Source organism: Caretta caretta, chromosome 16, assembly GCF_965140235.1.
Source record: "Caretta caretta isolate rCarCar2 chromosome 16, rCarCar1.hap1, whole genome shotgun sequence".
In the NCBI taxonomy this organism is placed as follows: Eukaryota; Metazoa; Chordata; order Testudines; family Cheloniidae; genus Caretta; species Caretta caretta.
Window position 1 is genome coordinate 337,342 of NC_134221.1, and position 25,297 is coordinate 362,638.

At 48.0% G+C, this 25,297-nt stretch overlaps 2 protein-coding genes across 3 annotated transcripts; one reads left to right on the top strand and one right to left on the bottom strand.

The window, feature by feature from the left end:
- Positions 1–3,417: 3,417 nt before the first annotated feature.
- Positions 3,418–20,070, bottom strand: PRPF4 (pre-mRNA splicing tri-snRNP complex factor PRPF4). Its single transcript, XM_048823100.2, has 14 exons — positions 19,911–20,070; positions 15,948–16,125; positions 14,458–14,644; positions 14,134–14,221; positions 13,093–13,172; positions 12,701–12,794; positions 10,976–11,070; positions 9,133–9,191; positions 8,572–8,695; positions 7,140–7,229; positions 4,422–4,544; positions 4,166–4,273; positions 3,958–4,076; positions 3,418–3,715 (listed from the first exon to the last, which is right to left on the bottom strand). Exons 1-14 carry the CDS (start codon positions 19,992–19,994, stop codon positions 3,522–3,524), a joined length of 1,623 nt encoding a protein of 540 aa, XP_048679057.1. The 5' UTR covers positions 19,995–20,070; the 3' UTR covers positions 3,418–3,521.
- Positions 20,071–20,095: 25 nt separating this feature from the next.
- CDC26 (cell division cycle 26) lies at positions 20,096–24,871 on the top strand. 2 transcript variants are annotated; one of them, XM_048823107.2, is made up of 3 exons: positions 20,096–20,246; positions 21,231–21,339; positions 24,417–24,871. In XM_048823107.2, exons 2-3 carry the CDS (start codon positions 21,259–21,261, stop codon positions 24,591–24,593), a joined length of 258 nt encoding a protein of 85 aa, XP_048679064.1. In that variant the 5' UTR covers positions 20,096–20,246; positions 21,231–21,258; the 3' UTR covers positions 24,594–24,871. The 2 variants fall into 2 exon arrangements, with proteins under 2 accessions (XP_048679064.1, XP_048679065.1); XM_048823108.1 differs by lacking the exon at positions 20,096–20,246 and adding an exon at positions 20,937–20,960.
- Positions 24,872–25,297: the final 426 nt, after the last annotated feature.

Here is a 25,297-nt window from a genome sequence, read left to right on the forward strand (position 1 = left end):
GCTAGGTCAGAGTCCAGCTAGATCTCAACCTGTTCCAGCAGCAGCTCCTTCTGCAGGCACCTCTAAGGTCACTGTAGCTGGTGCAACCCAGAGGAGGGACAGGGCTGGGTAGCTGCAGGGAACTCAGCCAAATGAGGTCTTGCTGCGGAGCTCAATCAAGTGATTTCTATTTGCCTGTAAACTACAGTGTAACCTGCTTTAAGGTACTGTCCAGAAGACCAAACATTGGTTGCTTAGTAGAGTTACATCTTAAAAGAGCAAATTGCACTGGATAGCTCACGGGACATTTTAAGTGGTGTCTCCAGGCCAGGGCTGGTTGGAGGTGGGGACCCTAGTGAAGGTCATTGTACAGGCTGGGATTACGGCAGGACTTGTTTTGGATTTATATGCAAAGTCTGTGCTGCACTTTGGCCATTATGTTGCCACTGCAACCCCTGGGCTGGAAAGATGGCCACTCCTAGCAGACTGTGCACTAGGTATTGGTCAGCTGCCATTGTTTCCTCGGGGGAAACCCTCTCACTAATGAATTAGGGTGATGGGACAAAGAGCAGGTGAGACCAGATGCTTCATGTAGTCAGCTAGAGAGACAAGGAGTAACCCCACTTTCTCAGCCAAAAGGGTCCCACTTCATTCTTTTTCACTAACCCTGATCCCCCACAGCACTTAAGGAATTGGTGGTGGTGAAGAACTACTCTGCTGCGGGCATGCACAGCTACTCTTGAAAGGAATGGGAGAAGATGAAGCTGCTTCTCCCTTGCTGGGGGCACTTTTCAGAGACAGCCCACAACAGACAGCTGTTCCACACTGCACGGCTATCTGCATGTTTGGAACTCTCCTATCTCCTTCGCCCTGTTTAATACATTGGTTCATGCATACAAACAAAACACAGGGAAGGGTGCAACTGAGAATGAGCAACCCTGTATCACCCATCCACTCTCCCAAGTACATACACTGCCGCATGTAAGGTTTTCATATCACTGAGCCAAGTGTAGGGAGAGAAGAGGGACAACAGCTGGCTTGATGCCTCCCCCTGTGATGCTTCCTGGGTGCACAGCTGTGGCTGGTCACAGATGCTTTAGGCCCCTCCCCGGCACAGCTCCAGCACAACCAAAACGAACAGACACTGAGGTCACAACAGGTTTCTTAGAAATAGGCACCTGCAAAACTTCCCTGGAAAGATTTGAGAAAGTGAATGTTCTCTATGGGGGGAGGGATAGCTCAGTGGTTTGAGCATTGGCCTGCTAAACCAGGGTTCGCAAAAAGAAAAGGAGTACTTGTGGCACCTTAGAAACTAACCAATTTATTTGAGCATGAGCTTTCGTGAGCTACAGCTCACTTCATCAGATGCATACCGTGGAAACTGCAGCAGACTTTATATACACACAGAGAATATGAAACAATACCTCCTCCCACCCCACTGTCCTGCTGGTAATAGCTTATCTAAAGTGATCAACAGGTGGGCCATTTCCAGCACAAATCCAGGTTTTCTCACCCTCCACCCCCCCACACAAATTCACTCTCCTGCTGGTGCTAGCCCATCCAAAGTGACAACTCTTTACATAATCAAGTCGGGCTATTTACTGCATAGATCCAGGTTTTCTCACATCCCCCCCACCCCCATACACACACAAACTCACTCTCCTGCTGGTAATAGCTCATCTAAACTGACCACTCTCCAAGTTTAAATCCAAGTTAAACCAGAACATCTGGGGGGGGGGGGGGGTAGGAAAAAACAAGAGGAAACAGGCTACCTTGCATAATGACTTAGCCACTCCCAGTCTCTATTTAAGCCTAAATTAATAGTATCCAATTTGCAAATGAATTCCAATTCAGCAGTTTCTCGCTGGAGTCTGGATTTGAAGTTTTTTTGTTTTAAGATAGCGACCTTCATGTCTGTGATTGCATGACCAGAGAGATTGAAGTGTTCTCCGACTGGTTTATGAATGTTATAATTCTTGACATCTGATTTGTGTCCATTTATTCTTTTACGTAGAGACTGTCCAGTTTGACCAATGTACATGGCAGAGGGGCATTGCTGGCACATGATGGCATATATCACATTGGTGGATGTGCAGGTGAACGAGCCTCTGATAGTGTGGCTGATGTTATTAGGCCCTGTGATGGTGTCCCCTGAATAGATATGTGGGCACAATTGGCAACGGGCTTTGTTGCAAGGATAAGTTCCTGGGTTAGTGGTTCTGTTGTGTGGTATGTGGTTGTTGGTGAGTATTTGCTTCAGGTTGCGGGGCTGTCTGTAGGCAAGGACTGGCCTTACTCACCAACAACCACATACCCCCAGATGTTCTGGTTTAACTTGGATTTAAACTTGGAGAGTGGTCAGTTTAGATGAGCTATTACCAGCAGGACAGTGGGGTGGGAGGAGGTATTGTTTCATATTCTCTGTGTGTATATAAAGTCTGCTGCAGTTTCCACGGTATGCATCTGATGAAGTGAGCTGTAGCTCACGAAAGCTCATGCTCAAATAAATTGGTTAGTCTCTAAGGTGCCACAAGTACTCCTTTTCTTTTTGCGAATACAGACTAACACGGCTGTTCCTCTTAAACCAGGGTTGTGAGTTCAATCCTTGAGGGGGCCATTTAGGGATCTGGGGCAAAAATTAGGGCTTGGTCCTGCTTTGAGCAGGGGGTTGGACTAGATGACCTCCTGAGGTCCCTTCCAACCCTGATATTCTATGATTTCTATAGTGTGTGGCTAGAGCAAGAACCTTAAAGTGAAACAAACTAGCATCAAAGCTGTAACTGACACCTCTGTATGCACTGGCTCAGCAGAGACTTGCAGGCAGCTTAAGCTGGAGAAGTCCATGTGATTTGAAAGTGTTTGTGTTTTAATACTCTGAAGTATCAGAGAGGGGGAAGGGGATCTTGGGCAGTTCAAGCCTGATTTTGCATCAAGAGAAACTCCCTCCTCTTCCCATGCTTAAAATTCACCCACAGCAGATGCCCAAGGGGGCATGGGCTTCCACATTCTGCAGAGATCCAGTCTCTGCGCTAGGAGAACCAATGTGCCATATTTAAATGACTGAAGCAGCTGGCTCTGTGCCAAAAGCAAGATCATTCGGACTCCATGGCTGGGGAAAGTCTCCTATAAAACTGATCTCGAGGGTGATACCAACCGATGGGCTTTACGGCACAGTGCATCTGAAGGGGGTGGGGGTAGTTACAAACAGGTATAACAAAGAGAGTAAAGCCCATGATGGAGGGGAGGAAGAGCAGATGGCTCACACCAGAATTTCTCCCCAGAGGCAGGGGGCAGAGATTCTACAAAGTAAATCCTATACAGTGAGGTTCCAGCATCACTCCAGGAGCCCAGCCCAACCCTGACTTTGGCCAACTCCCAGCACAGGGGACATGCCTGTACCATGGGGAAGCCGATGCCAGCCAGCAACTCTAGCCACCATTGTAGTTGATGCAACAGTTGATTTTATATTTAAAAAAAAAAAAAAAAGCCAGGAACAGCCCAGTCTGTGATGCTCCCTGTCCCGGGTCACTGGCAGCTCGGAGCTACTCTGCCATCCACAGCTTGAAGGTTCTGTCATATGAGCATGTTGCTATTAGCTGCCCATCTGAGGAGATATCCAGTCCCATTACTTTTCCCTCGTGGCCAGCCAGCGTTTTCAGAGGGGACCAGCCTGGGTGAGTCCAGATCTTGGCTGTGTTATCATAAGCGCCGGTGAGCAGGAAGTTACCATGCGTAGCTGCAGTGAAGGAGAGGGGAAGAGGTGAGGTTCGCATGTAGAAACAGCAGCAGAAAACAGATTGCCAACACCAGATTGCAGATTCTGGAGAGCAGTCAGTTGAGTTTTGGGATTTCTGGCTGTTACCAGCACTGATTGTTCTGCAGTTTTGTTGCACATACTGCCATCCCAGCCACATCAGGCCAGGGAATTAGGAGGAAGTGTTGCTAAGCAAACCAAGGTGTGGGAGGGGAGATACTTACGTTCAAACTTCACTCCGGTCACCAGGTTCTGGTGAGCAGGTATGGTGTAGACACACTTCCTCTGGCGGAGGTCCCACACTTTGCACGTGTTGTCTCCACTGCCAGTCGCTATGTGATATCTGCCATGGGGAGAAGGAAGAACACATTGGTCTCAGTTGGAGTTCATGCTCCCAGAGCCCCAGCTGCACCATGCCAGCTCCCTCCTTACCCATTCGGGGAGAAATTAATCCCATAGATTTCCTTCAGGTGGCCCTCCAGGAACATGATACAGCGCCCAGTACGCAGATCCCACACCCGACCAAAGGCATCCATGCCACTGGAGAAAGAAAACTCAGCATTGACACTTCTTAAACACACAAGTGTGGTCACTAGCCCAAATGCTAATCTTCAGCAACACACCCAGCCCAGCAAGAGGGCACCTGATCCTGAGTGACAACCTTGCTAAGGTTCAGTGTAAATCTTACCCAGTCCCAGCAAGAGAGCCATCAATGTGGAAGGCGATGTCATAGACCCCCTTGCTGTGCCCCTCCTGATGGAGAATCTCCTCTTGAGCTTGCAGGTCCCAGAGGCGCCAGGAGTGATCATAGCTGGAGAAACAAAGCCATGTGCCCAACTCAGTATATTTTTCAGAAGTCTAACCTTGGCGCAGACGACAAGGTATGGGGGTGCTCAGACACCGTTAGAAACACACACAGATAATAACTGCTTCATTAGCACATCACTGCTGGTCAACCCAGAACCTCATCTGCCGCACAGCATGGGATGACTAGGAACGAGCCTCGTCACCCTGATGACACTGAGAAATCCTCAGTGTTCTGCAGTGTCCCTGCAATGTGCTGGGGAAGAGGACGCTTCCCGAGTGCCACATGACAAAGACAGCCAGCTGGCCAGCCACCAAAGAGAGCACAGATCCTGCCAATAAAATGAACGTTTCACCACTGAGTGCCCAGTGTGGTATAAATGCAGTAGCACACGCAGGCCTGCGGTAGTGCTGCTGGGACAAGTCAGCCTTGTGGTCAGATGTTTGGCTGAGTGTGTGTTCTCTCTGTGTGCTGTACTGACTCTGGCCAGAAAGCCCATATAGGAGGCTCCAGTCAAACTGCCCAATAAATCCACAGACTAGGTTCATAGCAAAGGCACTTGGTCAGGTTTATTGTCAAAGAAGCATGGTCCTAATTCCCTGACTCAATTGTTACAGGTACACTAACACATGTATGCCCATTGCAATGGACTAGCTCAGTTAATGGTGGGACTTTCCATTGTCCGCAGGCCAGCCAAAGACACTCACTCTGAGATATCTTTTATACATCAATACAAACAAGTTACTATGTCAGAGGGGCAGTGTGTCAGTTGACACACACTGACAAAGCCAGTTACCACCCATCACCTTGTACATCTCTATCCATCACACTGTCATCCTGACCTTATCTTTACGATGGGTCAGTGTGTTCCTGTTATCTTTAGGGAATGTGTTGGCATCAAGGTGTTCTGGTACCACCCTTTTGGAATGTGTTTGTGTGAATGCTCTGTGCCTAGCACCTCTTAGGAGTGTGTGTTTTTGCAATATCAGCCCTGTTCTTGACAGATTCTGTGAGCAGAGCCTGTCTCTAGTTCACAGCTCGATTTTGCTTTATATCAGCAAAGTTTTGAACGCTACTTTAGCCCAGGCCCCATACCAGGCATCTGACATAAGGGCTTATGTTTCAGGCCCCCTTCCTACTACAAGCCTCAGAGTGCAGAGCAGTGCCAGAGTGCAGTGCAGTGCCCCACACTGTCAGATGCTCTCCTACAGCTCACTGTGCCCAGCTTTCACTCCACAGGCAAAAAGAAAAGGAGTACTTGTGGCACCTTAGAGACTAACCAATTTATTTGAGCATAAGCTTTCGTGAGCTACAGCTCACTTCATCGGATGCATGAATTCATCCGATGAAGTGAGCTGTAGCTCACGAAAGCTTATGCTCAAATAAATTGGTTAGTCTCTAAGGCGCCACAAGTACTCCTTTTCTTTTTGCGAATACAGACTAACATGGCTGCTACTCTGAAACTCCACAGGCAGGTTTCCTAGCAGGGGGCTGAAAGATGCAAGTGACGGCACCTGAGTAAGAATTTGTTTCTCCAGGTAAGTCAGTTAGTCATACTGACAAGCTGCCAGTTTGCATCATTTCGGTTCCAAGGGAAACTGACTGGCAGATTTCCGAAGAGCATGTGAACTTTGGCACCTAGTGCTCTGGGAAGATTGGCAGATATTTACTTAGGGGGCTGTTGGGAGAGAGGCATTATTTTTAACACCTATGCATAGTTTGAGGGGAGGGGAAGGTGAGTCCCCATTTAAACAAAGAGTAAGGTGATGGTTTAAAGACCCAGGAAAAGTACGTTATAACCTGCCAGTTACAGATGCAAGACACAAAGCAGGGAACAGAGTTTGGAGAGCCCCTGGAACTGGAATGGAAGGAAGAGAAGCGGAGAATGGGGTCACTGACTCATGAGGATTATTACTGTTCTCCCTGGGGGTATTTCAAAGAGATTCCACTAAGCAGCAGGGTCTGTGGCTCCTTCTGGAGCCAACATTTCAGATATATTCGGACTACGTCTACGGCTGGGTTTCAGGGTAGACCAGACCCTCTGCCCTCAGGGTATCTGGGTCTTAACAGTGACTCAATAGGATCTGCTCCACCCCCTGCCCAAGCCCATTAGCAGGAGAACCTGTATTCCAACACTTATTTACTCATGCTTTCTACTGACCAAAATCAGTGTTAACCATGAGCAGCTGTGAGCAGTGAGCTGATGGCACAGCTCGACAACAAGGCTTTGACAGTTGGCACATCCCAAAAGGCAGGAAGTGGTTATTCCACTAGTCAGTGTTTCCACCGGGATAAATATTATTCTGACAGTTTGTACTTTATACTCACTTGGAGACCAACAGGGTCTCTCTGGAAGGGAAGAGAATGGAGGTCTGTCCAGGGTCCTGCCCTTTTAAGGCCCCAGCCTGCAGTAACCTGTGGCTTATTGCAAAAAATGGCTGGGTGTGACCTCTGTTGGACAGTTTGAGGTGAGATGTGCCCCCTTACTTTGGCAATCAGTTTGCCAACCCCGCTCTGCAGACATACAGCAGCTCCTATTTGTTCCTATAATTTAAGAGCTAAAGCTTAGCACCCTGAGTACGGTAAATCAATGCCACATACCAAGTGGTGCCCAGGAACCTCCCGGAGGGATGCCACATCACTCGTGCCACTCTCATTGTGTGGCCCTCGATATCTGCCACTGGTTCATCACTGAAAGAAACAAACCAATGGTGTTACGCATTCTCTCCAGGGAGGACAGGCCTCACCCGCACTACTGCAGCCACGAGGGTCACACAGCAACATGACTGACAAAAACCTGTATGCACATGAGTGTGTGTCCAGGGCTAGAAACACCCAAGAGAAGGGTCACCCCAAGAGAGAATTAATTAGAATGTTAGAAGCGCCTACTGTTTTCAGGTGCTTTGTAGTTAAAATAGCAGCAGCAACATAAACAATAACACTGTTAAATGACTGAGCTCCCTGGGGCAGGGACTATCTTGTCTGTGGCTGTACAGCACCTCCTAGATGCTACGGTAATACAGAGAATAATAAACAATGGACACGAAATCTGAACATGGCAGAGAGGAGCAGCAGTTATCACCATCCCAGTTGCCCAGAATCAGTACAGTGATGGGAAGACACGACACCAGCCATGCAGAAAGAGTCACATGGTGGTCATGAATGGGCTGGTATGAGTTCTGCCATAATTACACTCACCAGCCCAGCAGCCCCTAAGAGGTTTGAAAGAGTATCAGAAAGAAAAGCATTCATCCAAACAGGCCAATTAAAGAGATAACCATCTCCATGTCCACATGGGACAAATAACTACATCTCCCCGGGTGCAAATTTACTGCTGCCATGCCAGAGGCAATTAAAAATCATCCCTCAGAGCTAATAGGAAGGAGCTGAGGCCCTCAAAGCCCCCTGTGTCTCATGCAGAGACACACTGTAGGGCTTTGCTTTTAAAATAAGCCAGATGTCAATATCCTGCATTCCTCGTTGTTTTATTCTTGCCAGACTGAAGGCTGGACATGGCTTTCGATGACAGCTAACTCCATGCAATGGTGTTCAGCTACTGCTTCTGATCCCAACAAATGACTCTTCAGTAGCAAGGTGGTACATTTGGTCCATTCCTCTCCTGATACTGGTTTTAGCTGACAGCCCAGGCAATGTGAAAAGTTAACTCCTTAGCACCTGCAGCTGGGAATTTTCTCCTGGCAGAAGACTACGGTGAAACACTGAACTCCCAATGCAGGGTTTTAAGACCTCAGCAGCACTTAGAACAAAGTCCATCACCCAAAACTGGGCTCCACTGTCAAGAAGCAAGTCATCAGGCAGACTTTTCTGATCCTCAGCAGAGGACTCTCCCACCCCAAATCATGTAAAAGACAAATGGGTGTGGAGAGAGAGCAGAAGAGACTCCCATGGACGCTGCTGAATTCTCATATCCAGCTGTTAGGTACAAGGAAGAACAGGACGTGTTTGCAGAAAGGCACTAAGTGCCCAATAAAACAAAATCAACAATACTGCAACTGTCCAGTATCATTCTGACCTTTCAAGGCTCCAGAGTTTGACAGAGCCATCAGCTGCACAAGAGGCCAGGTTCACGTCCTTCTTGTCCAGGGAGACAGTAGCCTGGGGATGGAACACTATTGCTCCTACGTTGGTGTTGTGCCCTTGGCGGGGATGGGGATGAGAGAGAGAAAGAGAAAGTCAAAAGACTGCATGCTCTGCTGGGTGATCTCTGCTTCCCCCCACCAGCTCTTCTGACAACAGGTTTTATCAGGTCAGAATTGTGCAACCAAGTTCTGGCTTATTGGACATGGAACCCCAGGACTCTTCCTCACTGTGGACTAGCCAGGGACTTGGACATCTGGCTAAGCACAGCAGACTAGGAAAAAAACCCACCAATTTCAATGACCAGCAACAAACAGTGAGCTCATGGCCCCCTCTCATCCCCTCTCCATTACTGGTGAAAGTTGCGGAGAGTCACTCACAAAGAATCCAGTTTCCAAAACATCTTTAGCCAAATAGCAATGGTTTACATTATAAGCGGACTCTGAGGGGAACAAGGTACTTAGCAAAGAGCTTGCTTCAGCAAAAGCACCTCTACCTCGTAAAGTATGAACAAGACTGCAGTCAGGCACAGACCAGAGCTTGCACAGGCCACTCCTGTTGAACACAAAGAAACATGGTCAGAGTCACACTGTCACAGCACAGGAGGGAACGTGAACTCCAAGAGCACAGCTCAAAAACGAACTAAGAAAACAGAGTGTGGGGCTACTGCAGTGACTAAAATACTGGTGAACACTGTCTTAAATCCCACAAAACTGATCCCTGAAGGGTTAGAGGGGTCTTTGGCAGGCAGGCCACTGAACAGATGAGAAGTCTCCTCCCTTGAGGAGTGATTGTGGGTTAAGGGCTCAACCAGTAGGAGAGGGGACAGTTCTCACTGCTCTGCAGCGCTTCTTAGCCAATGCAAGAAGAGCCACCTCCAATGTAGAGGTGGAATGTACCACTCAGTGTTTTGTGTGTGTGTAAACTGCAGGCTCAGATCCTCTTTGTGGTGCAGCCACTAGAGCATGACATGATCCCACAAACCACACAATGAAGGGCTGGGCAGAGGGGTGAGGGCCTGAGGCACAGAAGGGAAAAGTGAGGGCATGAAATGAAGCTGCTGGGAATGCTTTGTGACCTTGCTATAAGAGGAACAGATGCTCCAAACCCTTGCTAGGAACTAGAATGGGGTGAAGGCAGGGTTTAGAAAAGCAGGTATAAGCCTTACTGAGATCTCAAATCCCTACTCCTGGGGGAATTTGGCACCACTGTGCAAGCACAGAATTAATGTCCACCGCAGTCTTTCCCCGCCCTGCAGAATAATGGATTCTGACGAGGTGTCAAAGGGAAGCCGTGAGAGGGGTCACACTGAAATTACACCTTTCACCCACCAGGGGCTGATGTGGTGCCAGAAAAGAGGGCACCTGACTCCATGGCTGGAGCAGCCAGCCACGGAGAGGGAGGGGCCAGAGGCTGCCTTCCTCACAGCGCCCTGCCCCGCAGGTCCAGGTGAGAAGGCACGGGATACGGTAGGGGGTGGACAGAGCAGGGCACATGGGGGTGGTCACACACAATGGGGTTCAGAAGAGTTAGTGCGGGAGGCAGACTGGGGCAGGGGCACAGGAGCTAGTGGGGTGACACTGAGCCAGGGGCTGAATGGGATTGAGGGTCTAGGGATACATAGAGACAGGGGCAGCTATGGCTGGCTGAATGAAGGTGCAGGGCCTCATAGGGACAAGGAGGTACAGGACCACATTGGGACATGTGCAGATATGCCTGGCTAAATGGGAAGTTGGGGTGCAGGGACACACGGGGATACGGCAGATGTACTTGACTCAATGGGAGAGGCTAGGGGTCAGCCAGGGTCTGCATGGGGGATGCTCCCTAACAATCCCTGCCCCCCCAAAAAATCCTATTCCATAGTTCTCCCACCAACACCCAACAACCCTCCGGGTTCACTCCCAGGCTGCTTCCCAGCAATTATTTCCCTCTCCCTCAGCTCCTCCGTTACCCCTGTCTCCCCAAAGCCTTCTCACTGCTTCTGTGGGGTACGGAAAATACACTTCTGTATTATAGTTTAAAGGAATCATTACTCAAAGTTCTGTATTAATATGCCTAGTAAGGGATCTATTTGTCAAAAAACATTTCCTGAATCTTTTTTGTTGTCTATATTGTTACAGTCACTTGCTGAAAGGTATTTTGAAATAAATTACCAAGATAATTGAAAGTTCGCATGATTATATGGTGTTAATTTGACAAAAAATATGCAGAATATTAAAATATTGTTCGCAATTTTAAAAAAATTTGGCACAGAATTCCCCCAAGAATAAATCCCCAAGGACTCTGCCACATCCTTCTCACCCCTCCCCTCCCAAAAAGTATTGTAAAAGGAAACTGACCAGCAGGCTGTAGCCAGGAGTTTGGAATTGGGACTGAAATGGCAGTAAGATATCGGGCGGTCATCCCCAATCTGACTGCAGAAATTATTCAAGGACTGCAAAGACACAAAGACAACTCTGACTTAAAACAGCACAAACCAGCAAGAGCCTCCCCTTTTAAGGAGGCCATTCAAGCAACACACCCAAGCAAAGAGAACAGAGGCCTTCACCAAGTCCCTCTGCAAAGAGGTGAACTGCCCCAGCCCCATGCTACCTCCATGCAACAGACCCATTCTACTGTAGGGCAGGTCTATACTACAAAATTAAGTTGACTTAAGTCGATGTACAGCCACTGCAGTAATTAAAGTGGTGGTTCACGTCCACACTATGTTCCTTCTGTCTGCGCTGTGCGTCCTCACCAGGAGCACTTCCACCAAGAGGTTGTGGGGCACTGACAGCTGTGAGCCCTGCACATGGTGGGGCTGACAGCCAAAAGGTGATGTAAGTAATGCAGTGTCTATGTGGACACAGTGTCACCCTAACTACATTGACCTAAGCGCTACGCCTCTCACGGAGGTGGTGTTATTAAATCAATGTAGTAGGCGACTTACATCAGTGGGAGCTACATTTTAGTGTAGTCACTTAAAGTTAGATCAGCATAAGCTGCCTTACATCGACCTAACTTGTAATGTAGATCAGGCCTAAGTGCTGAGAGCTAGTTCTGTCTAATGGCACTACTTGGCTCTCAGCTTACTGGGCCCTGCACTACTGGATATGTTTGAAGGTGCACTTCAAAGTGTTGTTTCTGATCCAGAGAGCCCTATGTGGTCTGGGCCCTTCTTTTCCTCCATACCAGGTGCAATCACCATTGATTTCACCAGAGCTGGTGCCAGGGTGCTCTCAGGAAAGAGTCCACCCATCTAAAGCTGCCCCCCTCTGGAGGTATTAGGTAGAATATTACTGGCTTTAGAGTACAGTGTGAGAATGCTCTTTTAAGCTCTGAATTGGCTTCCAGCTCCATTTTAACAGCAGGGGAGAAGGCGGTTCATTGACTCATTCTGAAACAATTGTTACTGTGTTGGTTTTTTCAATTGGTTTAAGACTCCCAGGTGCCAAGGAAGCAGGTGAGAGAACAATCCTTAAAAAAACCATGATCCCTCTTCCCTGCTGAGCAAGCCAGTGACAAGTCCAGGCAGTTTCTTTATCGTCACAGGCTTCTCGTGCAGAAGCGTCTCCATCCCTTTGCCCTGCAGGCAGAGGATTAACAGAGCTGCGCGGATACAAATTTATATCCATGGATGCGGATATCCGCAGCTATAAATCGGTATCGGTGGAACTGCAGGGCTCTCCCGGGAACCGCAGTGGGGAAAGGAGCAGAATGTGGGGCCCCTGCTCCCAGGAGCCAGTGCCCCATGCTGGCAGGTCCTCTGGCAGGGCTATATCACCCCCGCCCTGCCCCCATCCCTTCCATGCAGTTGTCTGCGTCTCCTGTTTGAGATATAAATTTGTATCCGTGCAGGGCTCTAAGAATTAAACCCAAGCCCTGACCTCTGAATCACTGACGGGACAGGGCCATTTTAGGTTCAAGGCCCAGCCTGGTCACACAATCAGAGAAGGGGCAGAGCATGCTAGGCAGGGCTTGGAGCATAATACACAGCTGGGAAGTCACTCTAGGTCTGGAAGCTTTGCTCTGGTAGAGCCATCTCTAGCTGATCACTTACGATCAGAGATGAAACCACTCCTTACCCTCAGGGATTTGTGCAGTTCTTGCTTCTGGGATGTCCTGGTCGCCTCTGGAATCTCTTTGTACAGACGGGCTTCTTCCAGCCGCTTCGTTGCCCTGTGGAATGAGCAAAATTAGAGTGATTAGACCTCACATCCCCCTGCTCTAGGGCTGACATAGGTCCTGTCCTCCCCTTCCTGGTCTCAAAGCTAGGCTATTGCCAGCGCTACTCATTATGTGTACAATCCCATAGTCCCTTATGCCTGGCTCCAACCACAGCTATGAGTCCCCTGTTCTCAAGCTCCCAGCTTTGCCCACCACAGGGCAATCATTAGCTTGGTTTAACAAGTCTGCTGCTCCTTATAACAGCTTATGTCTTCTCCCACTGTTTTCAATTTGTAACCTGGTTCCTTACCTGGGGAGTGAGTAGTTGGCGATCCACAACCTAGCTGTTTTCAGGCTGTTAGGCCCTTCATGGTACCAAGTTTGCTGATACTAAAAAACAAACCAACCCAGAAACAGTTTGAGTGATGTCACTATTCTATTTGGTGCCCTACATTGCATCCATCACCATGGTACCAGAATGCCACTGCAGCATCTGCTGGTAAATCTGTCTGGGAGTGGGAAACAGCTATTTTCGGGGGTTTATAAAGTGTGGATTAGTGTGATTCTACTATCCCTAGAGAAGGGTTTAAGGCAGATATGTCACACATACGGTCTCATGGACCAGATTTGGCTTGTCTGAGATGTTTACACAACCCACGTGCCATGTTCAGATTGCACAGTCTCAGCTTTTCATTTAACCACTGCATAACTAATTATTTTAGCAGACGGAACGGGGAAGGAAGTCCAGGGGGTGGGAAGTGAGAGTTGCTGCAAGGAAGAAAATGCAGAGAAGAACAAAGGAAAAACAAAATTAAGAGGGAGAGAAAGGAGGGTGGAGAAAGGCAGAAACAGTGGTGCGATGGCTCAAAGTGGGTGGGGCAAGGGGATATTTGCCCACTAAAAGACATTGAATGTGGCAATAAAGTACTTAATAAGAATAATAGTAACTAAAAGGTTAATTACTCTAAAAAGACATATTCTGGCCTTGCTCTTCATGCAGTCCTCTCATTGCCAGCAGCAAGTGTTCAGCTGTGGAAGGAGATGGGCATGGAGCCCTACATCTACACTTCTGGCTCCTGGACAATAACTAAAAGTGGAATGCAGCCCTCTCTACACAACAAATTTGACACCCCTGATTCAATAGGTTATGAAAGTGGAAGCAACAGGCTTTTTCAAATGGGCAGCAGTGGCAGGAAGGGATGATGCGTGGAGTGAATTCATATTATCAGATCCTCTATTGAATCCACCAGGACAGAGGCCTGGAAATAATACAGGCTGCCAAATAGGCTGTCAAGAAGTCTCCTCCTCTCTGCATTAACAGCCAGCAAACACTAAGAATGGGAGATTTTACCTCTTCTTTGGATTTCTTAGATTTTTCATCATCTTTCTTGGTCTTTTTTAAGGCATCTGTGCCAACCACCGAGAGGATATTTCTCAGTCTGTAATGAGATGCATCAAAAGTTAATCCTATTCACTCAGTGAGTTCAAGATAATCTTGGCCAGGAGAAATGGTCAGTTTCTTTCACTGTCTCCTCCCCTCAACTCCTACATCACCATGAAGACTCACAGGACAACAATACTCGCTGCACTCAACACCTCAAGGAATTTGACAGGGGATTTGAGTGGGCTGGGGGTGATTACCACTATCAGCCACACAAAGGGCTTGGCACAGCACCTTTCTCTCCGTTCTGCAGGCCCCTCTCCGAAGAGCGTGATGGGCTCCCCAAGTGCTCGTAGGCATGCCTTGACTTCAGAGTCATCCGTGGAAACGTTGATCTGCCTGGCACGCTTCCTGCGCTCAAACTCAGCCAACACTTCTGCCTGACGCTCACTTATGTGGTCTTCAAGATCAAAGACCTCACCTACGCCAGAAACAGAGCCATCAGATTAAAACAACAACAAATGAAATTAAAGCAGCAAAGGTTTGGACAATTCTAACAACTAAAAGCTATACATAATTTAAAAATGATTCTCACAGCCATTTAAAGCAGGGATATTTGGTACCAGCAATGGCCACGTTCCTCCAGACACTCTGCTCAAATCAAGATGAAGCACTGGATACTAGGACTTGTAGTCTCAGCAGGCCCAACCTCTGTATTAAAGAGCAGCAGCTGACTAAGTGCAACCCTCAGACTTCTGGCAAGCTGCCAGCATGCCTAGGGTCCTATGAAATCCATTTTATTTTTGTGGATTTTTGGATTTATTTTTAAAAAATTAATTCACTCTTCTCCAGCCCTGGGGCCACAGCTGGAAGCGAGAGCGGGAATTCCATGTTATTGTTTTGATTCCGTCTGTGTTCTTGTTAATGTGGATTTCATAGGCCCTCCATGCCTTTCAGCTGGGCAAAGTTTGAGCATCTACAACTTTGGCCAATATTCAAACCTAAACAAAGACTCATTATCCTTATAAATGTCTCTAAGTCAGCTAAAAATTAATTCCATCTTTAAGCGGGGTTTTTAAATCAAGATTGTTTGATACACTGACAATAATTAAGTAGCCTTACTATGAATGCATAAAAATGTTCATAATTGGATTGCAATGGGAAAAGCGGATTTAAAAAAAAAATTCCTATAGTTTAAACAAAACATCCTGCAAATATACAGTATATGGTAAAAGTGACACATTTTAAATCACCTTTTAAAGTAGCACTCAGTAATATGACCAATCTGACACTGCTGAACAGTAACACAAGAAGTCCACAGAAGTGCGTGTGTGTTAGGGGAGTGAGTGAGACAGCGTGTGTATTAGGGGAGTATGTCTGCACGCTGTCTCTTTAAGCAGTGCACTCACCAGATTGAACACTTGTTCAGACAGCAGCCAGGCTCAGCCAGAGGCTGGTGCAGACAGGTGCCCCTTTGTCCCCCCATCCCAGCTGAGACTGGGTATACCAGCAGGGGGAGGGGGGCAACCTGACATCTGTGCGCCTTCCCCCCCGGCACACACCATAGCAGATCAGGGGGCTCCCAATCGGGAGCACCGTGACTCTCCTAAGTCCGGCTGTACCTAGCTCAGCCATGCAGCCCTCCCTGACGGCGTCCTGCAGCAGCCTTAGTACCAGGGAGAGCAGGATTCCACGTTAATGTTTTCATTCTGTCTGTGTTCTTGTTAATGCAGATTTCACAGGGCCCAAACAAGAAGAGAGTGTTACGCAGAGCGCACTCTTACCGCTGGTTATGTTAATATTGCCTGCCTCAATCGCAGCTTTCACTCTCTCTCTTCCCAGCAGCCCTGATTCTCCTTTGGCAAGACGTTCCCTTTCCTTCTCCTCCAAACTGCCGTAGAAGATATGGGATCTCTTGGGTGGGGGAGCATCACTGTCCTCTGAGAGCTTGTTTTTTGTTGCCTGGAGAATAAAGGCAGGATTTCAAAAGACTCATTTTATATTTATCTGGCTACAAAGCAGCAATTCAGCAATCTCTTCAGTTGCGTGAGACAGCATCCCCCAGTGAGAAAGAGTTAATGACGTCATCCAGGTGAGAAGCCCCGAAATTATATATAAAAGATTCACTTGAACATTGAGACTATTCCCCAGCAAAACTGTGTTAAAGAAGAGTTAGCTGCAAAGGAGTTTTTAGAAACCTGGACTTGTGATCTTTTCTGCTTCTTTATGTTAGCAAAAATCCTTTCAGGCTTTCTTTAACCATTTTTTTTCCTGCTAGTTTCTTCCTTTGGGGCGACACTTGAAAGTTAATTTTAATTAAGGTAGGTGCAAATTTAAACGGCATCAACTATTTCCAATTAACTCCCTGCGTGGATGCTCTTATTCTGAAATAAGAGTGCCGCCTTGCTCCTCTCGATTCAGCTAAACCAGAACAACACACTCATGCTCCAGAATATGAGGATGCACACAGAGATATTGCTGAATAACTCCATGTAGAGACAAGCCCTTAAAATTTAGAATCTGCTCTTCTCTAGCTTTGCTTGAGGACCACTGGGTGATATAAGGCATGTTTGGTGCAAAAGCTCTTAATACTCTAACTGAAAGGAGGAAGGATCTGAATCTTTCACAAGGAATTTCACTATTCAAAACATTACTTAGCCTTAGAAGCTAAATAAGTTTTACTAAAAGTAAACAGAAGAAAAATTCTAAACAGTAATTCCTTCTCCACTTTACAGCTGAACCTTCTCTGATCTTCTGATGTCATCATGATGACATTACAATTGTCATCATTTCACAAGTTCTCCATCAGAGAATCTTTTCGTATAGACAGGTCCTTAATTTCTCCTGTAGAAAACAAGCAGGAAAAACAAACTTAAAAACCCTTTCTTCCCTTCTTTATCCATTAGATAGAAGCAAAAAGGGTACAAGACTATTTGCAGGTCACCTTTAAGACTGACAATGTTTTTCAATGGAGTCCAGTTAATATGCCCAACAAAATTACACTCCCTACAAATAATTAAGACCTCCAAAAGCAAAAAGACCCCAGACTGTTGGAAAACGTAGCTGTGAAACTGAGGGATTCAGTAAGTTCATTCCCCTTTATAACACATTCCACTGACACCCTACCCCACCATACTCCCCAGTTTTTCCAAAATATACACAAAGGTCAAACCAACCAGTTACTAGATTATAACATTCTATTCCCTATGTAAAGGATCCATTTCCAATGATCTCATAACATCTTTGGCATAACTCTATGTTTAGATGCTCTTATTCTGGAATAAGAGTGCCCTAAATGGTCCCAGTTACGTGACATTTTCCCCAGTTAGTGTATGGCTCTTATTAAGCCTTTGGTGGACCAAAGTGAAAATGGTATTTGAAAAAGAGTTAGGCCTACAGATGGGCATGAGACTAGCACACACTGGATTACGCCGTGCATGTGCCCAAGAGGTTTGCTAACCAGACAGTAAGCACAGGACCTGAGTGGGTCAAGAGGAAACGTTACAACCATTGTACTTGAGCAACCCCCATGCACTGGAAATTCAAACCCAGCCATTGGTAGAAAGCTGAAAATGAAACGTAAGAATGTGGCTATAATCTGCCTCTGTCAAGGGGTGTTTTGTTTTTTTCATTTTGGGGAAATGTAATCTGAGCACAGCAGAAAATTCAGAAGGTGCTCACACTATTTTTGAAAAGAACATAAATTACACAGGCAAATGCCTCCTGGGATGCGGGGGATTAAAGGGTGGAGAAGCAGTGTGGGAGAGGGCTTTGGGGCAGGAGCAAAAAGAGAGGGGATTAAGAACAGGGGAACAAATGGGTATGGGTGATAAGGGATGGATGATACGGAAATGTGGGGAAGAGACTGGGGCAGGGGACACCTCCCATTTTCTCTCCTTCCATGTGTGCAGGAATCTGGGGGTATCTGAGCCCCAGACTCCACTCTCTGCTCCCCCATGTGAGCTGGCATCCAGAGAAGCCTTGCCCCTCTAGGTGGGGAGCTGAGAACAGGCATGCTAGGAACATGCCCCAAGAACACATTGCTGAGAGATGGGGTGAGGAGCTGAGAACAGATGCTTGACATGTGTCACAGGCCCTCAAGCACTGGCAAACAGGGATGAGAACACTGACTCAGGGCATGTCGACACAAGTTGCTGCAGCAGCACAGCTGTAGCCGTAGCGCTTCAGTGAAGACGTGCCCTTCTCTGATGGAACGGGTTCTCCCACCGGCACAAGTAATCCACTGCCCTGAGAGGTGGTAGCTAAACCCAGAGGAGAACTCTCCTGTTGACCTAGCACAGTCTACATCAGGGGTTAGGTCCATTTAACTATGTTGCTCAGGGGTGTGGATTTTTCTCACCCCTGAGCAACATAGTTATGCTGACTTAATTCCCTAGTGTAGACCAGGCTTCAGATGAACAGATACACATCTCAGAGCTATTGTTTCAGGCTCCATGAGGCATTCCTCTTCACATGAGTACATCACAGTGAGCTCAATGGGCCTCTCCACACACCTCTCTGAGCCTCCTACGCTGGAGATGGAGATGTAGAACCCCTTCCAAGGACTTGTCTACACCACGCAGCTTTTAGTGACAAGGCTGTGTCGACACTGCCTTGTCGCTAAAAGTCAGCATGTGGTAAACACTCTTTTTCGGTACTTTCTTGACACTTTTGCTGACAAAGTACTTCCAACCCCATAAGCGGCGTCAGCTTTTTCGACAAATCCATGCTCACACTGCCACTTGCATTGGCAAAACTTTTGTCTTTCACGGTGGGGGGCTTTTTTAAGTACCCGTGTAAGACAAAAGTTTTGTCGACAACATCACAGCATAGACAAGCCCCAAGTCACTACACCTCTTTATGCCTCTGTTTCCCCATCTGTACAATGAGGATAAAGTGCTTTGAGATCTAGGTATTCTCACCGTAACCTAGCCACAGTAGTGTCTCAACTGCCAACCTAAATAACTACAACTTCCCAAACGATCCCTAAGGCTGTGTACACTGCCATTTTCAGCGCTAAAACTTTTGTCGTCCGGGGTGTGAAAAAACACCACCCTGAACGACAAAAGTTTTAGTGCTGAAAAGCGCCAGTATAGACAACTCTTCATCGCCAGGAGCCACGCTCCCAGCAATAAAACTACCACCACTCGTTCGGGGTGTTCTTTTTAATCACTGGAAGAGCTCCCCCCCGGCGATAACGCGTGATTACACTGCCCATGTCACAGCTCTGCCGCGCTGTAATGTGGGCAGCATAGACGTGCCCCTACTCTGAACAACAACATTTCCCTTCATGTTTAAAAAGTAACATCGCTGCCAAAGAGCTTCGTTCACACAGAGCTACGGCTGCCCAGTTCAATCTGGTTTCCTCCAAAACATCAGGTCAGCAAAACTCCGACTTCTGACAACCAGGAAACGCAGAGTTAATGACCTTGACTCTGCCCTCCGTGAGGGATGCCCCAGGGGGCCCATCACACACCCTTGCTCTCTGCCCTGGCCTGCCCCGGAGCTCGCTCGCCTGCCCGCCGGAGGCTACGGCACAGCCCCTTCCCCTGCACCGGGCGCGGCCCTCCCCGGGCCTGGCCGGCGGCCCGCGCGAGGCCCGGGGCGGGGCTGTCCCCAGGCACGGCCCGCCCGCCGCCGCCCCCAGGCACGGCCCGCCCGCCGCCGCCGGCTCGGCCTGTCGGCGCGACACCGAGGGGTGCGCAGCGGCCCCGCAACGGCCTCGGAGCGTCCGGGCGAGACCCTACCCGCGGGGATGGAGCCGGGCCTGGCTGGGGAAGCGGGGCCCGCCCCGGGACGAGACGCATGGCGGGGGCCCGCGAGGAGGCCATGCTGCTCGGGGCGGGAGGGAGACCTGGGCAGCGGGCCGGCCCGGGCCTCACAGCCACTTCCGGGTCACAGCGTGTGCTTCCGGGTCACAGGGACACGCGGGGGGGGGGTGTGGGCCGGCCCGGAACGTGGCGCGGGGCATGCCGGGAGGCGTGGGCCCACGGGGCGGCGGCGCCGGGGCCGGTCGGGTCAGGTCAGGGGCCCGTTTGCTTTCGCGGCGCCGGGCCAGAGTGGGTGCGGCCGGCCGGCCGGCGGTGAGTGCGGGGGGTCGGGGCGAGCTGGCGCCCGGGGGCGCGGGGCCGTTCAGTCTGAGGGGGCCGCTGTCAACCGACCGGGCAGGGGCCATTCTGGGAGCAGTAGCCGGCTCATGGGCCTGGCCGCGGGCAGGTGCTCGGGGCTGCAGGTGGTCACTGGTCTGTTGCCGCGGGAGCCCAGCCCAGCTCCTCCCCTCAGAGGCGGCCGGCCCGGTCCTGAGGCCCTCCCGTACTTGCAGCAGTAGCCCGCGGGCCTGCTGCTCCGGCGCGTGCTCGCCAATTCCAGCGGAACGGCCGTTATCAGGGGAGCAAGTCGAGCAGTCTTGGCTGCGTCGCGCTTAGTCACCGGCAACTCCACAACGTTCAGACATGTGTCTGGGTCTCCCGCGGACTAGGGCAGGGTTGGGCAAACTAGGGCCTGCAGGCCTTTTAATCCAGCCCTTGAGCTCCTGCTGGGGAGCAGGGTCGGGGGCTGCTCCGCATGGCTCCTGGGAGCAGCAGTACGCCCCCCCCCCCGGCTCCTATGGGTCAGGGCAGCCAGGGGGTTCTGCTCTGCACGCTGCCCCTGCAGCTCCTATTGGCCAGGAACCGCAGCCAATGGGAGCTGCAGGGTCGGCACCTGCGGACGAGGCAGCATGCAGCAGAGCCACCTGGCCACACCTCTGCGTAGGAGCCAGAGCGGGGACATGCTGCTGCTTCCGAGAGCCACTTAAGGTAAGTGCTGTTCTGAGCCTGTATACCTGAGCCACCCCCTTCCACCCCCACCCCCGCCCTCCAAACCCCTCAGTCCCAGCCCGGAGCACTCACCTACACCCCTCATCCCCAGCCTGAGCCCTCACCACCTTGTGCACCCCAACCCCAATTTCGTGAGCATTCATGGTCCACCATACAATTTCTATACCCAGATGTGGCCCTTGGGCCAAAAAGTTTGCCCGCCCCTGTACTAGCCAGGTTCTGCTGACCCTCTATTAAAAATTCAAACAGGAACCAGTTTGGCTGAGAAGTGTTCGAAATGCTGCGTCGGAAACCAACCCGCCTGGAGCTGAAACTAGATGATATAGAAGAGTTTGAGAGTATTAGAAAGGATCTTGAGGTGAGAGTAAACCTTCTGGAGACACCCTGTATGGTGACTGAACCCTGGTAATTTGGATTTGTGTATAATGGGGCTTGTCTGAGAATAGATTCTCACTCTGCAGCAGTGTATGAGCATGTAGGTACCCCTCAAAAACCAACAGAAAATTTCAGCTAGTGCAGAGCAGCAGCCTTTTTACTTAGTGATGGTTCATGCACCAAGCATCTTACTCCTATGCTCTGCAGTCTCTGCGGCTTCCAGGTAACGTCTGGGTGCAGTTCAAGTTGGTTGATCATTTGGCTGCTGTGTATCTTAGACATCTGCTTCTTTCCTCTTCTCAGTAGTCGAGTGAAGCTGGGAGTCGTGATTTGACACTCCCAAAATTGATAGCTCTGGGGCCTGTCATTCTCAATGGAGAACTCTGATGTTGGAACTTGCTTTCTTGGGACCCTAATAGTGTGACCTCCGGGGTACCTTGCAAGGCCTGCGTATCTGCTCAGGCTGTCCCTGAGGGGATGGGTGAGTGGAGAGGGACTCTATCTATTTTTGGTAGGGGGGGCAGAGGAGCATTAATGTAGATTTATCATTGTGTGAATGACATTTGTATTCATGCACTTGCAGCCATTGGGACAACCATAATATTTACACTGAAAACATAGAATGATGTTAGTTGGGAATCTTAGGGCTATAGGGGTGTATTAGTTCTGTGAAAAGCTCTGGAACATCTTAAAACTTCAGAGCCATCAGAATCCCTTCCTGGAATGATAGCCCCATAGCTCAGAGTGTAACTGGCCTTCTCCATTTCTTCAGGGAATGGCTGTGCACCCGACCTTCCACTCCCCCCACATTTTGTGAGTAACTTGATCTCTAAAGACAGGTTTCAGAGTAGCAGCCGTGTTAGTCTATATTCGCAAAAAGAAAAGGAGTACTTGTGGGACTATAGAGACTAACCAATTTATTTGAGCATAAGTTCAAATGCATCCGATGAAGTGAGCTGTAGCTCACGAAAGCTTATGCTCAAATAAATTGGTTAGTCTCTAAGGTGCCACAAGTACTCCTTTTCTTTTTATCTCTAAATGCATCCTGGGCAAGACTTGGCTTGACTGAGTCCCTTAACTTGCAGTGCACTGCCATGCACCTGTGTGACTGTAGCATCATCCCTATTAATTGATAGTCATTTGTATACATGCGGGTTGTGAGGTGTCTTAATACACAAGTCACAGCATTAACACTTATGGGACAACATTTTCATTAGGGCTGTCGATTAATCACAGTTAACTCGCGATTAACTCAAATTAATTGCGATTAAAAATTAATCACAGCTTTAATTGCACTGTTAAACAATAGAATACCAATTTAAATGTATTAAATATTTATTTTCTACATTTTCATATATATTGTGTTGTAACTGAAATCAAAGTGTATATTTTTACAAATATTTTCACTGTAAAAATGATAAAATAAATACTATTTTTCAATTCACCTCATACAAATATTGTAGTGCAATCTGTCTTGAAAGTGCAACTTACAATTGTAGATTTTTTTTCTTGCATAACTGCACTCAAAAATAAGACGGTGTAAAACTTCAGAGCCTACAAGTCCACTCGGTCCTACTTCTTGTTCAGCCAATCGCTAAGACAAACAAGATAGTTTACAATTTACAGGAGATAATGCTGCCCTCTTCTTATTTACAGTGTTACCAGAAAGTGAGAACAGGCATCTGCATCGCACTTTTGTAGTTGGCAGTGCAAGGTATTTACATGCGAGATATGCTAAACATCCTTATGCCCCTTCATGCTTCGGCCACCACTCCAGAGGACATGCTTCCATGCTGATGACGCTTGTTAAAAAAGCGTTAATTAAATTTGTGACTGACCTCTTTGGGGGAGAATTGTATGTCGTCTGCTCTGTTTTACCTGCATTCTGCCATATATTTCATGTTATAGCAGTCTTGGATGATGATCCAGCACGTTTGTTTTAAGAACACTTTCATAGCAGATTTGACAAAACGCAAAGATACCAATGTGAGATTTCTAAAGATAGCTTCAGCACTCAACCCAAAGTTTAAGAATCTGAAGTGCCTTCAAAAATCTGAGTGGGATGAGGTGTGGCACGTGGTTTCAGAAGTCTTAAAAGAGCAACACTCCGCTGCAGAAACTACAGAACCCAAACCACCAAAAAAGAAAATAAACGTTCTGCTGGTGGCATCTTACTCATATAATGAAAATAAACATGCATCGGTCCGCACGGCTTTGGAGTGTTATGGAGCAGAACCCATCATTCAGAGATGCATGTCCCCTTGAATGGTGATTAAAGCATGAAGGGACATATGAATCTTTAGCGCATCTGGTGCATAAATATCTTGCGACGCCAGCTACAACAGTGTCATCATAACGCCTGTTCTCACTTTCAGATGACATTGTAAACAAGAAGCAGGCAGCATTATCTCCTGAAAATGTAAACAAACTTGTTTGAGCGATTAGCTGAATGAGAAGTATGACTAAGTGGACTGGCAGGCTCTAAAATTTTACGTTATTTTACTTTTGAATGCAGAGTTTTTTGTACATAATTCTACATTTGTAAGTTCAACTTTCATGATAATGAGACTGCACTACAGTGCTTGTATTAGGTGAATTGAAAAATACTATTTTTTTTACAGTGCAAATACTTGTAATCAAAAATAAATATAAAGTAAGCACTGTATACTTCGTCTGTGTTGTAATTGAAATCAATATATTTGAAAATGTAGAAAACATCCAAAAATATTTAAATGGTATTCTATTGTTTAACAGCATGATTAATCATGTGATTGATCACAATTTTTTTAATTGCTTGACAGCCCTATTTTTCATCCTTATGGCTATTCAAAAATATCCAATGAAATTGTTCAGTCTGTAAGTAGTTTTCCTGTAATGAAATCAGCTTACTTAACATTTTCCCTACCTTCACAGTTTGAAGGCTTTCCCTGTGATCAGTTGTCAGAGCTGAAATGGACATCTCCTTGACAGTGCTAACATTCCCTCCATGGAAGTTTCTCTAGTTTTCCATTGTCCTTATTTTTAGTTGATCACTTTTTCTCCCCCCGCCCCTTCCCCCAGAGTCGCAAGAAGCAGCGTGAAGATGTGGATGTAGTGGGAGCCAGTGATGGAGAAGGAGCTATTGGTCTGAGCAATGACCACAAGAGTCGAGAACAAATGATAAATGACCGAATTGGTTACAAACCTCAACCCAAACCCAACAACCGTTCCTCCCAGTTTGGAAGCTTTGAATTCTAGAGATTTGCTGGCCTGCTACCTTCCACGGGCAATTGAGTATTGGACCCTGATGGGGTGTTCATCCCAGACAGTGCTGGCAGAGATGTTCAAAGGCTGTTTGGGTAGCTCTAAAGTTGGCTGGGATGGACCTGTGTTTGCCAATGTGTCTTGGGCTTTAATAGGGGAAAGTGCCTTTCCCTAAGGCTGGTGGGATGTGTTTTTAACCTGACTTGTTACTGTACCTTCAGAAACCCCTCTGCCCAGCCACTTTGTTTTAAATAAATATTTTTTTTAAATGAGACGCTCTTAATGTATCATAAAATGCACAGAGGGGCAGGTAAAGAGGAATGGAAAACGTTAACAGCAGAGTTGGCCTCCTGTGGGGGAGAAAAATAGGAATCAACCGTGGCCACTGTCCCCGTGGGGATTTGCACAGAGGCAAAGCTCTGCCTCCATGGAGCAATCTTTTTGGTGTTCTTAAAAACCCAGCTCCAAGTGGTGCAGGTGTGTGAGCCCAGGGGAGTAATTCAGAGAGGTGTCACTCACATTTTTATGGACTGGGTACCTGTGAGTGAAAGCCTCAGTATCTCTGCACACCAGGGGGAGGCAGGGCAAGCTTCCCTAGACACTGCGCTCATACAGCTGCCTTACTGTTTACTCCCAAGTTGTCGAATCCTTGGCCTCTCCTGAGCGTGACATGAAGGGAGCCACGATGGCTGCTGTGT